Source organism: Lipotes vexillifer, unplaced genomic scaffold (genome assembly GCF_000442215.2).
Source record: "Lipotes vexillifer unplaced genomic scaffold, Lipotes_vexillifer_v1.1 scaffold931, whole genome shotgun sequence".
NCBI classification, from domain to species: domain Eukaryota; kingdom Metazoa; phylum Chordata; class Mammalia; order Artiodactyla; family Lipotidae; genus Lipotes; species Lipotes vexillifer.
In genome coordinates, this window is record NW_006788845.1 from 1578491 (window position 1) to 1595516 (window position 17026).

General features: G+C 42.2%; 1 protein-coding gene across 7 annotated transcripts in view; it reads left to right on the forward strand.

Annotated features, from left to right (window-relative positions):
• The window catches only part of CADM1 (cell adhesion molecule 1), a 343095-nt gene that overhangs the window by 287454 nt on the left and 38615 nt on the right, over positions 1 to 17026 (forward strand). For 4 of the 7 annotated variants that reach the window (XM_007461864.1, XM_007461863.1, XM_007461861.1 and 1 more), the window contains exons 6-7: positions 6308 to 6407; positions 9499 to 9671. In XM_007461864.1, coding sequence (XP_007461926.1) covers positions 6308 to 6407; positions 9499 to 9671 — 273 coding nt within the window. Of the gene's footprint in view, positions 1 to 6307; positions 6408 to 9498; positions 9672 to 14522; positions 14610 to 17026 lie in introns of all 7 variants that reach the window. The other 3 variants (XM_007461860.1, XM_007461858.1, XM_007461859.1) reach the window with 1 other exon arrangement.

A 17026-nucleotide genomic window follows, 5' to 3' on the forward strand; every position in this document is an offset into this window, starting at 1 on the left:
CTGCCTTCTGAAGCCACACCCTGTAGAAAAAGGTCTCTTCCCACGTCTGTCTTCCCCACATCTCACTGTCTGACCTAATATATTTGGAAAAGATGTGTCTCTGTGGCTGTGGACATTGAATACTATGTAGTGAAACTAGTCTTCTAATGTGCGCTCTTAATGGTTTTTGACTCAAGGTCAGATTTTGATTCTGTGGAAGGTTCAACGGTTGTAAAGCTAACATCTCAAAATCTAAAAAGAATGTTCCAGAGGGGATCGCTGGGGGGAGTGGGGGATTAATCAGGAGTTTGGGATTAACATACACACACTACTATATGTAAAATAGGTAAACAACAAGGACCTACTGTATAGCACAGGGAACTATACTCAATATCTTGTACTGATAATAACCTATAATGGAAAAGAATCTGAAAAAGAATATATATATATATGTAAACCTGAATCCCTTTGCTGTACACTTGAAACCAACACAACATTGTAAATCAGTTTTTAAAAACGTTGAACAAACAAATAAAACTTCCTATACTTAAGGTGGTTAACAAAAAATAAATAAAAAGAATGGTTCAACAACATTCTGTATGATTTCATTTGAGATACCACCTTGAAATATACCCAAAATGCTAAATAAATGTGTAGTGAAGTGGAAGTATGTAAATCAGACACGCGGGTTGAACCTCAAATTTTGGGAGCTGGATTAACCTTCTAAAAGAAAAATAGAATTGTATTTTGTAATGAGGGCTGTTAAAGTGATTAAACAAGGAGGCCATTAGACCAATCTAACAAGGTGACTCTGATACCTTGGTAGCTTATGTAGGCAAACCAAAACCTAAACCAAAGCCAATGCACTCCAAGGCAATGAAACTTAAGCCCAGCCAATCACAAACAGCTGACCCGGCTTCCCAAAAAAATGCAACTGCTCAAGCTCTAGCCAATCAAATAATTCACTTGCTTTACTTCCGTGTTTTTTCTATTAAAACCTTTCCCCCAGCTCCTACTGGAGCATTTTCAGTTTGGGCTGCCCTGTTCAAATGGATGCTCAAATAAACCCTTGAAAATTTTAATGGGCCTTGTGTATCTTATAACAGGGCTTAGAGGGATTCATGGTCTGCTTGTTTTTGTTTTGGTTTTGTTTAACTGGTAGCAGAGCTAGAATTCCATGCCCCAATGTTCCCCCACTTTCTCATTGATTCATTCACTTGGTAAATATGTATTGAACGCCTACTACGTGCCAGGCACTGACACTGTTCTAGGCACCAGGGATACAAAAAACAAAACCTTTTCTTGTTACAGAGCTCACGTTCTTGTGCAGAAAATCTTGCTATGAGAATTTTCTCACCCAGTGTTCACTTTCTAATTCTGAAGATTTCTCAAAGATATGGAAGAGTGCTGTGTGGGTGAGTGTGCACCCCACTTCAAAGGCACTGGAAACTACTCTCTGCCACAACATCACAGAATAAAATTTGATTCTGTTGGGTAAACAGTAATTTCAATATCCACAAAACTACTTACAAGTTGCAACAAGAGGAAACTGCATTTTACTGTGTAATGTGGCACATGCTCTTCGGTCCCACATCCGTCCCCCCAGGTTTGACTCATCCCACTTATCATAGCTCAGCCCTCCTCAAGAATAGCAGTTTAAGTGCTCCAATTCATACAACAGATGTAACAGCAGGAGGTCCTTCACCTTGCAAACAAACAAAATAAATGGCAGTGAAAATTATTCGTGAATGTATTATGACAATGGGAAGCAAACCTTTTGCAAGATGTTCTTTTTAAGTCCTCTGAGAGCTCGCTGTGACTGTGTTCTCTCACCAGCCCCAATGACCTCGTGGTACATCGCCCTCCTTCAGAGCAAAGCTGGGCTCTCCCAACAGCTTAGGCAGCCATGTTATAGGGGTTGATTCTGCTTTGAGCTCAAGCAGCCCCTAATACTCACCAAATCTCAGGTGCATCTCGGCATTGTCGTGCTCCTCCAAACTGCAGTAATCCCCCATGATTGACAAAGACCCTTCTGTCAGTGCTTCCCCACCTGAATGCATAGGCACTGACCCAAACCGTCCTCCCAGCCGTTCTGATTCCATCTGAGCCCACACTGCCCTTGAGTTCCCCATGGTAGGCCCAAAACAATGAACACTTGGTCTACAGGCACCCAGTCTCACTCTAACAGGTGTTTCAGAATGTTGGATGAAATCTAAGTAAGGGATGCAAAGAGCCTGCAGGAACAGATTTGCACTTGGGTTCCTGGGCCTGCTTGCAGTCAGCGCATCAATGAACATTTGAGGCCCACGTCCCCTGATTTAGAAAATCTCAGGCAGGGGAAGCGTCAGGAGCCCCTGGGCTAACGGGTCTCCTCCTGCCGCGGTGTCAGGGCGCCTTCCCTCTTATCTCAGCAATGCTCCTCCCTGGTACATGGGGAGGATAATATCCCAGGCAAAGGGAAACCACGGTGTACTTTTTTCAACTAAGAAATTTTAAAGACCTGATATGTTAGTGCGGTAATCTAGAGAGAAGGAGACCGTGACTTTTCATTTACATAGGAAAGTGAAATACAGGTTCCAGAGTCTTGAGTTTCATCTTCTGAAAAGATCGTAGAATATGGTACAAGGTCAGACTGGCATGAAATCAATTGTAATCTGCCAGCAAGCCATTCTAACCTCTTTAAGAGTTTCCTTTTATATATATATATTTTTTTTTTTTTTTCCCCTTTATAGAGAGAGCAAAGTCCATTTGAAGAAAGTCTCATCAAATCAGAATGTCTTTCTAAGATGATTTTTTTAATTGGCTGCTACTGTAGTGTGACCTAAAGCTTCCTGGTATTTAACCCTCTGTGCAACTTTGACCAATGGACGAATTTTGTCTGCTGTAGTAGGCTTGCTAAATGTCTTTTACTGGGTTTTTAAAAAATTACAGTATATTATGAAAACCTCAGATCCCTCGACCTAATTTATTAGCTGTTGGTGGTACCATCTCTGTAACTGTAATGTTCCATGAGTGCACAGACCTAACTATTTTTCTTATTTTTATATAGCAGTTCCATTTTATAGTGACATTAAGCCATTCTGCAGTACATTTCTAGACAGTTATTGCACTTGGGCAGAAAGTGTCATCTGGCTTTTAGCCTTGTGCCTTCCAACACCAACTGAGGCGTAAAATGATCACCCAGAAAATGTTCTGGGCCTTACCTCATTACTTAAAAATAAATCTTGGAGTCTGGTCCTGTTTCAGAAAAGATTTGGTGGGTTGTTAACGTTTGATTTATGAACATAATTAAAATATAAATGATGAGCTTCTGGGCTATTCAATCAGCCACCTGGATTGTTCAGTATTTTGACATACTCGGATTGTGGTCAGGATTATCCTGGGAAAATTTAGCAGCCCTGGGCTCTGGAGGTGCCAGTGGAGCCCCAGGGTTTCCATTCCACCTGTTGGGAAGGCTCAAGTTCCTCTTTCAGGGCAAAGGAGGGGGAATTGAATTTGTTTTTTAAGTTTCCTTCACCCAGAGATGGATCTTGGCACACAGACCCTCTATTTGGCTCCTAGGCTGGACGTGAAGATAGCTCAGCTGCCCACAGTCGAATAATATGCCTATAAATACTGCATGTGTCAACAGAGGAAGACATTTTTCTGTATAATACAAGCAAGATGAATGTTTACCTTTCCAGCGACCTATTAAGGTGACTGTGGCAGCTGTACCCATAAGTAGATGGTAGATGTTTCTCCAGAAACCTAGAGACTAAATTGGGGAAATCAGTTATCAAAATTGAAGGTGTATTTCCTATGGCTTTAGTATATGATTTTTTTAAACGTAAATCCCAGGTATAGCAAGGCCTTAGCTTGTTATTCCTAATTTATGTGAGTAATTGACAACTGGCAAACAGCCATTAGGAACATAAAAAGCATTTAACTAAAACAAACTCAGTGGTACTGAAAAGGCAGGGTGGATAGATTTTCAACACCATCTTTATTATTAATGGAAGTTGAGCAGTGTCAAAACCCTTTACTGCGCTGTGCTGAAAAATATACTCCCTCTGTTTGCTTGTAAATTACACAAAGGAGGAAAAGAGGACAAAGGAGCCTTCCACATTGGCCAGCCAGCCTTCTGCTTTTCCTTAATTAATGGGCCGAGGTCGGCAGTGCATGGAAAATGTAGACCTTCTGTGGATCAGAGATCAACCTGTAAGAAAATGTTACATTTCAGCCCAAGTTTGGGGCTTTAAATTTAGGTTTCCTCAGAATGGTTCCTGGAGAAGGTTCCCTAACCAGAAACTCCAGAAGTGCTGCTGTTTCTGAGCATGAACTGTAAGGGAGCCGGTATTTTGTTGTCTGTGTTTTCAGTGGCATAACCTTCTACCATTTTTTTTTTTTTTGATATCTTGTGGGTTGTCTTTTTAATAAACTTTACCAACTAGCTCTGTGTGCGAGTGTATTATACCACCAAAAATAATAGACCCACATATGTCACCCAGTGGTTGTATTTAGCCTACAGTATTGTCTGTAGCTCTCAAAGGTGGGTGCCCAGGACACTTGCCCAGCGCCAGTGCTCATTTAAGGTCATCCTGTTTATCCTTTTTGAGTATTTTTGCCTTTCTTTAATGATTAGCTTCCCCACCCAGCTATCAGTATCTGGAGACCTCTAGGCCGTTTTCCTCTTAAACATCGCCTTTGCCAACAAGTCTAAGAATAGAATCGTGTTACTTTCAGGGGTCAGCTGGAGCTTTCAGTCCCAGTTAACTTATGTTCTCTGGCAAGTGACTTAGCTCCTCAGGAAGCATTACCAATTCAGTGTACAGTGCCCACCGATGTACAAGAAGCCTCTCTTAAAAGGTTTTGAATGCCACGTGGTTTTCAGAGACAGAAAGATCCAGTGCTAATAACACGACTGTAAAAATACATCCAGAAAACAGCCATCCCTAGAGAGGACCTCTGCAGCTTGTTTGGCTGTGTACAGGTGGAGGTGGTTGAGCCCCGCCATATTTCTCTTTGCTCCCTGATACCATAGGGTGAATGATAATGAGCGAAACACTGCTTGTAAAAGGCCAAGGGGCTGTTGTTGGGGTGGTGTGATTGTCCGAGAAAGTAAAGTTATGGCAATTGTTTTGACCTTTCAGCCAACTGATGTCTTGCCCTCTCACATTTATTACCTCTTGGGTACATTTCCAAAAATATACATTTACAAAGTCATGAAATTAAATGAGAAAAATGATTTAGGGATTAATAGCTTATTAGTTCAGCAAAGGGGAAAAAATAACCCCTCCCAATTCCATTCAGGTTTTATTTGTAAATGTATTTGTGTGTGTATCTAAGTTAATTCCAACCCCTTCCCCTTCCCTCCCCATTCCCTGTACCTCCTAGCGTTCCTCTCTCATACCCACAGCCCCACAAACTCACAAACACAGTTTTTAAATAGCTAGTGGAAATAAGAATACCTACATCGCTAAAGTATTCACTTACGCCTAGGAATACATCACTTAGGAATACCTAAATACCTGACTGCATTCGGAAGCTATACTCAGTATACTTGGCTTTAATTATGGATTGCCATTGGGAAATGTGGGTTTGAATCAATAATCCCTCCAAACATACATTTCATGGGGCTGTCTCTCATTATGTTATCTCTATGACCTTGGACAACCTACATCATTCTCTCGGTACCAATGTTCTCGTCCCTAAAACTGGGCTTTTTCCACCACCAAGGATGGTTCCTACCGTAGTAGACTCGGTAACTGTCAGTTTCCTTCCTTCTGATATGTTTACATTGAGCCATCACAGAGTTTCATTAGGGGCCCCCAAAACCTCCCAGTTCTTTATTCTTAGACATTTGAGTGGAATTCAGAAGTTTTGCCTTTCCCATTTGAAAACAAGAGCATAGAAGTGGCAAACTTATTAATATGCAGTGTCACAACATATTGTCACATAGTAATATATGATCTATGATAAAATGTATCAGTTCTGAGCACGCAGATATCTGTGGCTTCACCTCAGCATGAAGGCAAATGAGTTTCCTTTAGCTTGAGTGAGTCTGGAGATAAACTTAAATGTAACAAAATGTATTTCATAGGAAATGTTTGATGTGGCGGTGGTTGGCTTATGAATCTCTTATCTATTCGTGGTTCACTTCTTAGAGTTATTAGTAAGTTTAGTTTGAGCAAATGCCAGGATTACTTACTAATTAGAAGGATTTTACTGAAGGCATGAGGATGGGAAGCACGTGAGTGCTGGTAGTATGGGGTTTGTGACAGCGTGCAAGTCTGGTACTGCCTGATGATATCATTTGCTAAACATTATACTTTGTGTTGTTGTCACACAGATAAGCCTCAAGTGCATATTCAGATGACTTATCCTCTACAAGGCCTAACCCGGGAAGGGGACGCGCTTGAGTTAACATGTGAAGCCATCGGGAAGCCCCAGTAAGTTCTGAAGGCCAAGGTTGGCAGAGGGTCAGGAGCAGTAAATGTCACAACACACAGATGTGCATTCACAACTCACTGGCCTGTCACCTGTCTCCTGCTGTAAAGGATGGAAGATTTTTCAGGAACTAAAAGAATATTCAGTGAAAAGGGGAATAAATATCTGTGGTTCTTAAGGGTGAAGATTGGGAGAAAAATGAAACGCCAGCTAAGATTGAAATCTCAGCGAATTCTCTTTTATTATCATCAACATGACTGTCAGAACTATTTTCTCTCACCCACATAAAATAATCCTAATAAATTTTTAGTGTGCCCACAATCTAATGATATGTCTGCTACCTTCTGTGTTAATGTCTAACTAAGCCGTCGGAAAGATGGTTTTCAGACTTAACTTAAGCTGCTGTGTGTAGGGCCAGCTGTAGGCAAATGAATTTGCCTTACTTTTCGTTTTGCTTCCTCCCTCAAGGAAAAGTGACTACTAGAAATAGTTTTGTTAGTGAGGAATGGTTTGGGAAATTTTCTCAAGGAATATGTATACATACTGCATAAGAGAAAAGACTCACACTCTTATTTTATTGAAAAGTGTAAAAAAAGCTGCTTCACTTGCCCCTCTGCTAAATTAATGAAAGTGAATTAGAGAAACTACATGTATTATCACGAATAAAGCAAAAGCCACATCGTGGTACCACTTTAGCTATTATTCCGTTTTGTTTGGGGAGGACGAAGAATCCTTTCATCTTTCTAATAGAGTGAAAATTGTTTTTAACTGTTTCCGAGGGAAAAAACAATCCGTTTCACATGGAACAACAGGTCAACGTAGTGATGGGGAGCAGTCAGATTTTATTGGTCCGCAACAAAAAAAACAGCATTGAGCTCCCTCTGCTGTCCCCTCGCTATGATTTTTTCCCCCCTCTCAGAGTTTTGCTAACTAGCACATTCATACGAGGACCTCAGAGCATTTTCACAAAGCTTCCCCCAAGTCTTCGGAAAGAATTCATTCTCCCCATGACAGCTAAGCGCTGATCTCTGAGAGAACAGAGAGCCGGAGGGAGCCTGGCTGCAGTGGGCTGTCTTCCCACGTCAGCCCCTCCCTATTTTGTGTGTCGTTCTCCAGGGGCGAGGATTTGCTCCTCTCTCTACTCGCCGCTTGGAGTTGTAAAGATGCCCTTTAGGAAGGAGGAGGTGGTCTTGCTTGTGCTTTGCTTTTCCTTGGGTGTTTCGAAGTTACTTGGTTTTAAGTACTTCCAGCTTTACCAGAGCAGTCTTCTTCTGCTTTGAACACTGCAAAAGATTCAGCTCTTTCTTTGTGTAAACTGTTTGAATTAGGCCCCAGGTAGCAAATTGCCTTCCTTCCAAAACGATCCAGTGGCCAAAAAAATAAATTCTCTCAGGCCTCTTGCCACTTACAGTACCAGCCACATTAACTACATTTACAGTCTATGGCTTGCTAACCTCTATTTTGTTTCTATATTTTTTTCCCCTGAAGAAGGTACTGTGTTCAGTCGAATGTGCCATGGGGACAGTAAATTGTATGTTTCCTTCGGGACATTGATGCCAGAGAGGGTATCTGTTTGTTCCTCTCAAATCGGCCCGGGTCCACGGTTGTCTGAGAAAAGCACGGGTTACTTGACTGCTAGCCCTTCTAGCATATCACCTATTTATTTTCTCAAGAAATTGCATACAGTAAAAATGGTAATTTAACTTGCCGTTAAATGTTGTGAATGTTCTCAGCATTTACCCCCACTGATGGTTTCAGCTGTCAAGCAGCGGGACAGTAGGTCTGATTGCCAGGCAGAGCCGTTCGCCATTGCCTGCGAGGAGGACGGATGCAGGGCTCATTTTAAAATAATTTACTGGGTTGTGATAACAAACCCATGTGTCATTAAAGAAAAACTGTGACTTCACATCCCATTGGAAAACCGGAATGCTACTTGACAGGGCTGTCTTGAGTGCCCATTCATATGAAGCACGGGTCTTTGGTTCTGATGCTGCTCCTAGAGGTAGTGCAGAAAATGGAAGGAAGCTGCTTCTGTGGCCGAATCTCTGTGGCCCTGCCTTGGAAATGGCAGCTTTCAGGCCCAGCCCTAGATGTGGCCTCGATTTCATAGGGGCTGCCTTGAAGGATTATAAATTCAGTGAGTTTGAAAAAGACTCTGTATGTGTGCAATTTGGGCCCTGGAGCATCTTGTGAAATTTGCTTTTTCCTGATGGATACAAATGTGGTCTTTAAATCACAAGAATAAACTCCCCTCTGATGAGCAAGTGCCATAGGACCCCAGGAGTTCACGTGGAGGTGCTGTCACTCAGCCATTGATCTGGGAGCCTGTCCCTCGAGCTGGGGGCCTGAAGGTGCACACACGGGAAGGGGAGCAGTGTGAGGGCCTTGGAGAGCCAGGGAAGACAGGCGTTTTGCCAAGAAACACATAGATAAGGTGGCTTGGGGCCTCAGAAGGTGCGGTGGGGTCTTGGGTTGGCGGAGGGTGTGTTATGGGTAGGGGGTAAGGGGACGGGGAGTGATTATATCTTTCCAGAATGAGAAGAGGTAATTTTTTTTTCAAACAGCAGAGGCCAGAGAAAGCGCTATTCAGTTGTAAAAGTCCACTCCTTTCTGCGAAACTCGAAATCCACTTAAATATCACAACTTTCTATGCCACTATCTCGGCGTGTTAGTAACCATGAGATTAATGCATGTATCACTAGCCCAGGATTTGATTTTTTTCCCCCTAATTAATGAGATGATTAACAATGGGTGAGCTCTGTCCTGTCTGAATTGGTGTGAAAGCACACAGCAGGGCATAAAAATAGGGCACATTGGTTTATTTGCTGATTTGTTGAAGATGAATTGGAAATAATGAGACTCCTGCTTCTGGTCTGTTGAAAGTTTTTCAACACCTGATAATATTTTTTAAAAAATTATATTCCAAACAGATTTGTGAAGCCTTCACAGCTATAATTCTCTGAACTTAAAATAGGTCCTCTTTAATTGTGTCATCCTGCATGGGATTCATTTACTGTGTGAGTGAGAGGTTTGATGCAGACATCTTGGTGGGAAATCATAATGCACCCTGTCTCTCTCCCATTCCCTCTGCAGGCCTGTGATGGTAACTTGGGTGAGAGTCGATGATGAAATGCCTCAACACGCCGTACTGTCGGGGCCCAACCTGTTCATCAATAACCTAAACAAAACAGATAATGGTACATACCGCTGTGAGGCTTCCAACATAGTGGGGAAAGCTCATTCGGATTATATGCTGTATGTATACGGTACGTGAGAAGATGAAGCCCTCTTCCATTTGACTCATTTATTATGTAGCTGCTGCTTGTGATTCACTCCTAGAGCTTTTGGTCAAGTTGAAAGCCAAAAAAACAGTTTGTTTCCTTCAAGAATTAAAGAAACCTGGCCCAAGGTGGACCCCAGTGCTACCACTAGGAGGACAGCAACTTTTCTTCTCCCCTTCTAATCCTGGGGGCTTCCCTCTAGATCACAGGCTCTGGTCATGCTGAGTAGGAAAGCTCTGTCCTCAGGCGCACGCTATGGAGATTATGTTAGAAATAATGACTGCGAAATCCAACCTTACCAATTAATGGCCTTTCAGCTCAGAAAGTCTATTCCCAGTGGTATTTTCCGATGATACCTGGGCTAGCCTTTCTCCTGCTTTGATGAGCACAACTATCCTACTTTCAGCATGAAGCTATTACATTCCATATGTCGCAAGCCCGTAAATACTTGGAAAAAAAATAGAAGGTCCACCTATAGCTACTGCTTTAGACAGAAGTGCTTTTTTAAAAAAATTTGTCTGTTTTCTTAATATCTTTTTGCAGGATTATTAAAGCATATGATCATGAACTTCACTTTCTAGTCAACAAATATTTATTGTGCACCTACTTGTACCAGCCATTTTAAACTTATTTCCCATTTATAGCTCATGGTCAATTTTGTGTCTGGTGAATACTCTCTGTTTAGTTGAGGAGTGCACTGCCTGTCTAGTCTTATGATGACGAATTGAGTCTCTTCTGTCCAGCTGACTCTCTTGGTTACTTTTACACCAGGAAAAATAGTCATGAGCTGACATGACACAGAATGAGTAACCATAGGCATGACAATTTCAGTATCTTGTAAATATGTGAACATGTGTGTGCATTTCTCTTTTCGTGTGAGCCATGTAAATAATCCAAGTGTAAGTGTATGTGAATATACACATATACACACGTAAATCTACATATGGGATATTTACACCATAACGTCTTAGAACCTGGCCACTTTCCTTATGAAGAAAATAGGAGTAGCAGTCTCTTTGATGAACTAGAAGCATGCTTTACCTCATATCTACATGGATATTAAAATATAATCCTTAGCCTGTACCTGAGTTTTGTTTTCCTTAGCATAATGCAAAGTTAAAGGCTCACATCTAATCACTTTATGTATAGACTTCTGAGGTGTGATTTCTTTGCACACTACCCATGTTGTCTGTGGTCTACACATAATAGCATTAATTCTCCCCGGTAGTTAAGGAGATCAGAGTGAAGGGAATGGCTCTCCATGTAGGTGCAAGGAGGTGCCGAGTGCCCCGTTTCCAGCCATCCCCCTTTTGCTTCTACATCCCTCCCATGCTCAACATCAGGGTTTGAGCCTCACGCGGGGCCCCAGCCTTGCCGTTATCCAGGTTTACAGACGACTTTCATTCAGCTCTTTTTAAAAACGGCAGATTATGAAAAGCAGAGATAAATTTCCACCAGTCTATTATGTGCTTCCTTGATTCAGAAGACTCAGTTATCTGGAAAAACAATTTTGACTTATTGTACCCACTGTTCTGACATCTCAAGATGAGAAGCGTTTTGTGGATTTGATAGATAGATGTGAATAATTTTGGATCCTACCTCTGGCTAGCATTTATTGAGGGCTTGCTCACTTCGTTCCATACGCTAGGGTGACAGTTTTACATGCACGATCACCTCTGATCTCCACGATAACATGACAAGGTAAGCGCCATCATCATCCCATTTTACAGATGATAAAAGGAAGCTTAGAAAGGTCACATAAGTTGCCCAAGTTCACATGGTTACTAAATATGTTTCAGAGCCACGATAACTTTGACTCCAAAGTCTACAGTGAAATGTGTGTCTTTCTTTGTAGTTTCTCTTACTCTCTCTGCTTCCTGGTAGAACAGTTCCCTCCAATGCAAGATTGTCGTTTGGGAATGAACTCGCTGGGCCAGAATGCATTATTTGAAAGCCAGGAAACAGAGACCTGCCCATGTAGGCAAGCACATCTACATCCACCTGTCTCCCCAACCCAAGATGGTACACTTCTCCTGGTCTAGGAATTTGCTAGATCCACAATATGCTACCTCCCTCCCGTAACCTGTACTAGCAGTAATGCTTGGGATGATAGGCTAGAACACTCACCTGAGGTGTTGCTTGTCTAGTAATAAAATATGCTAGCAGTTTGAGAAGATGGTGAGTAGGTTTTCTTTTCAAAGCCAATTTATTGTCCTACTACAGTAGCTTTCAAAGTTCTTTATGAACTCAGAGTTAACATGCTTTTAAAATGTTTAATTCTCTAGAAGTAACTTCTATACTTGGCGAATCTATCTGGTTAGCGCCTGAGCCCCAGTTGGCTTTGTTCTTTTAGCGTCCATGTGTCAAACATAGCTTATTAGCTCCAACTCTGTATTTTCTTAAATAGTGACCTCACATTGCTCTTATCGCTAGAAATGATCTAGGCATTACACCTGGTAACGGAATCTAATTCATTTAGGTCACTTGAGCCACATGTGAAGGACAAGTTACCCCAGTAGTGATGAAAATAATTGGAAGTGTGTGATTTTCACAAAATGAAAGGAACTAGTGACCTTTTTTCTGAAATCTCTGCCCTCGTTAGTCAGTCTCTGTTCCACTCCTGTTGGTAATGGTAATTTCAAATCACCTTCAGGTGCACTTTGATTGTATTGTGGACATCACACATTTTGTGCCAATACTTTTTAAAGTAGAGACAGAAATAGCATTGTAGCATACCAGCTACAGATAGATGTTCCTTTTCAGTGATAGCAACTATTGTCATTGAATCAGAACAGAGAAGGCACATCTCTGGGTACAGCTGAATTGGGGCATGGAGAGAGCAGGTTGTCTTCAGGGACCGGTGCCCCTCGCTCACCTGCGTCCCTACCTGCCACCTGTACCTGCACCTGCTGCAGGATGTAGGTGCATCCAGTGGTCTCCCGGGTCACAAAATGCTTCCCCACCTGTGGCCTCCATAAGAAAGTACTCCAAAAAGCAAGACTGAACGTGTACTGTCCGTTCTTCTTCTAACAAGGTAGTTTGAAACTATGAATCATTTCTACTTTTTGGAAGAGAATGAGATTTTTTTTTTTAATGGGTTCTTTTTTTGCACTCGTGTGAGGCTGCTTTCAATAGTCGTTTAAACTGCTGGCATCTCCAACTTCAATGAACAGAGTCTCCCCTAAAACAGACAGGTTTGCTCTTGATTCTTCCCTGTCAAATTCGTACATTTGTGTACATGTGAGAGAAGTTTGTGAGGAAAATTAAAACTGATTGTTGATCAACGGTAGGAATCTTTTAAGCAGACCTCATAACCAAACGCCAAGATAATGTTTTCGTAAACTTCCAGGAAGTTCCGCCAAACCCAGTAAAGACACAGTATATAATTAAAGTTTGGATGTATTAATTAGACAGTCTGAGAGCTCACTTGGAGATAAAAGGACACCAGATGTGTCAGGGAGAAAAAGTTGACGGGCGTTAGATAAAATTTAAAATCAAAAGCCTTCAAATCGTCTTACGCTCTATTATAGCAGAATGATTGCTTAGGTCAAAGTCTTGCTGACAATTTAACACATTCAGTTTGATCAGTCGGGCTGAGACTTTTTTTTTTTTTCTCTTTCATATTTGCCTTCTCTTTTCCCCCAAATAATTTTGGAGATGATAGAAGAATATACAGTATATCAGACACCTGACAGAGGATTCCCTATTGGATTCCTGTCTTGGAGGGTTAAGCCTTGTTTATATTTAATTCTCTTGTTTACAAGATGGAAACGTTCTTCAGTTTTATCATTGTCGCCCACGTAGGTCAGGCTTGAGCAAAGGCAATGAACTGATTAATATTTATAAGTTGTAAAATTTATTGACTTTTAGAAAATAAAATCTCAGTAAAATCTCACATGCCTGGAACTTGATATTTAGTGGTGACATTCTCTCTTCTGTGTATTTATTACAAGTATAGAAGTAGGTTTACTTCCTGCTGGGATGTATTGACGGAGAATAATGAAGTTAACAGTCAGAGACCAAGAGGCAGGCGCACACTTTCCCTTGGCCGATAGGAGCCCTTTAGATAGATCAGCGCCATCTTGTCCTTTCTCCCACCGGCGAAAGCATAAAACGAAATGACAACCGTCGGACCCTCTCAGGGGCTGAGTTGGTCTAACCTCACCCTTTGAAATCAGATGCCGGGGGGGGGGGGGGGTCTCTACGTCTCATCTCCTCATCCCTAGTTCACTTCATTGATACAAATCTCTTTTCTTTTTTTTTTTAATTTTTGAAATTTATTTTATTTATTTATGGCTATGTTGGGTCTTCGTTGCTATGCGTGGGCTTTTCTCTAGCTGTGGCGAGCGGGGACTACTCTTCGTCGTGGTGCACGGGCTTCTCATCACGGTGGCTTCTCGTTGCAGAGCACGGGCTGTAGGTGTGCGGGCTCAGTAGTTGCAGCGCGTGGGCTCAGTAGTTGTGGCTCGTGGGCTCTAGAGCATAGGCTCAGTAGTTGGGGCGCACGGGCTTAGTTGCTCCACGGCATGTGGGATCTTCCCGGACCGGGGCTCGAACCCGTGTCCCCTGCATTGGCAGGTGGATTCTTAACCACTGCGCCACCAGGGAAGCCCCCAAATCTCTTTTCTTCTTTTCTTAGCTCTTCCAAATAAGGCCTTGAGATATGATTATAAGACATTAATTTTTGCGGGGCTGGGGCGGCGGGGGGAGTCTTTGGATTTTAAAGGGAGAAGTCATCAAACAACATGTCAGTGTCTTCACGCCTTTGTTGTGTCGTTACTGATCACCGCTGTGCTCAGCATTGTGGGTTTGATTCTCCTTTTTTTCTTTATCCAGATCCCCCCACAACTATCCCTCCTCTCACAACAACCACCACCACCACCACCACCACCACCACCACCACCATCCTTACCATCATCGCAGGTATGGTACCTTCATTGCCATTGCAGATGTCCTGAATGTACACTGTCTTTCTGGTATGTATAACAAGAAGCCTAAAAGGCCCCTTTAACTCCTTGGAATGGAATTATTCCTTTATTTGGGAACTTGAAAGACATTAGATACTGTGTTCTCAAGTCGACTCTTAAGGACCTCAGAAAAGACTTTAACATCCAAGCATTTAACAGTAGATCAGATATTTTGCAGAATTCTTTTTTAAGCATCACCATGCAGAGAAAAATGCTAGGGGGAAAATGGCAGCCTGGCTCTTAGAGAACACGCGGATAGCTTGTGCTGAGCCACGGTTGACAAAACGGTAAGTATCCCGGCTTTGGATCTTCTTCTTGCCTTAATTTCATCTTAATCCACGTGAAGGAAAATACACACCCTTTAACATGTCCATGTGGGCCATGTTCCTAAATGCATCATCCTTCCTGCCCCAGAGAGTACCCAGTGACCGTGTGTCACCTGGGGAGTCACCATCTGTTCCACTCTGGGCACTCGAGTACCCCTTCCTGCCCTCCGTTAAACACTGGAGGAGCCACTGCGGTTGTCACTCTGTGGTTTAGCTCTTTGGACTGTCTGAAACTCCTATTCAAAGTGAGTTTCGCGGTCTCCTTTTTCTGACCGTCACTGAGGGAGGAGGTTATGTCCTCCAGCCCCTTCCTGGTTGGTCCCCAGTGGCTCTCAGTGCTTGATGTCGCTTGTCCGGGAGACTTGTTGGAGTTTTCTCTGCCGACCAGGGTGGGAAAGGTTATGGCCGCACCACGTCGACTAGACGTGCAAGATTTCCTTAGGTAAGGCCATCCTTTACATTGACTTTCCGGAGACATTTTCAGTTTTCACAGGAGTTGGTGTGATAGACATGATGAAAATTATAAGTGTTCAGTGAAAGAGGAGGCCTCATCGGTTTATGAAATATAACAATAGATTGTCTAATTTCAGTTTTCTTCACCTTTCTAACTATTAGAGTGGAACAAAGAACTTTTAACTAAGCCACTAGAGAGCATGGTTCTGAATGATGTTTGCGAAAACATCAGTGCCTGCACTTAATTGAAAAGCTTCTGAAAATCCATCAGTTGGTTTTTGTGTCTCACCCTAAACTCAGCTCCATCCAGGCTGCTTCCTAAATTCTTGTGTGTGTGTATTTCCCTTTTAGCTTTTTGTTAGTTTCTTCTGCTTCTTAAGTAAACTCAGTTTGTTAGCAGTGCTAAGAGATTCCTCCCACTTTCTGCATCCTTAATAAGCGCAACAAAGATGCTCCTCCCTAACTGATTTCCAGAGCAACCATGCTAACAGCTTTTCCTTGCTTCGAACTAGGTGTTTACCTTTCATGATTTCTTACCTCTTATCCGGGTAGTAAACCAATTAAGCTTGAGCTGCTGTTACCAGGTTTTCATAGTTTCCTATGAACGGCCCTTTGGATGTCAGTGTAAATTACACCGCCCCTTTCGCCACTGCTCTGCATGTGTGAACCCATTAAGAAAGCCCTTCTGTGGTCTGTTTTGTCTTTGCAGAAGTTGTCCGGATGTGAGCCAGCCTTGATTACCTCTCCTTGTAGAAGGTTCCGTCTAGGTAGCTAGTCAGGTTTACATTTTAAGGCAGTCAAGGCCTTCGTTCATTCGGCATAAATACCACATTTCTCTCTCTTTTTTTTTTTTTTAACATCTTTAATGGAGTATAATTGCTTTACAGTGGTGTGTTAGTTTCTGCTTTACTACAAAATGAATCAGTTATATATATACATATGTTCCCATATCTCTTCCCTCTTGCGTCTCCCTCCCTCCCACCCTCCCTATCCCACCCTTCCAGGCGGTCACAAAGCACAGAGCTGATCTCCCTGTGCTATGCGGCTGCTTCCCACTAGCTATCTACCTTACGTTTGGTAGTGTATATATGTCCATGCCTCTCTCTCGCTTTGTCACAGCTTACCCTTTCCCCTCCCCATATCCTCAAGTCCATTCTCTAGTAGGTCTGTGTCTTTATTCCCGTCTTACCCCTAGGTTCTTCATGACATTTTTTTTTCTTAAATCCCATATATATGTGTTAGCATATGGTATTTGTCTCTCTCTTTCTGACTTACTTCACTCTGTATGACAGACTCTAGGTCTATCCACCTCATTACAAATAGCTCAACTTCGTTTCTTTTTATGGCTGAGTAATACTCCATTGTATATATGTGCCACATCTTCTTTATCCATTCATCTGATGATGGACACTTAGGTTGTTTCCATCTCTGGGCTATTGTAAATAGAGCTGCAGTGAACATTTTGGTACATGACTCTTTTTGAATTATGGTTTTCTCAGGGTATATGCCCAGTAGTGGGATTGCTGGATCATATGGTAATTCTATTTGTAGTTTTCTTTGTTTTGTTTTGTTTTGTTTTTTTCCTGCGGTACGC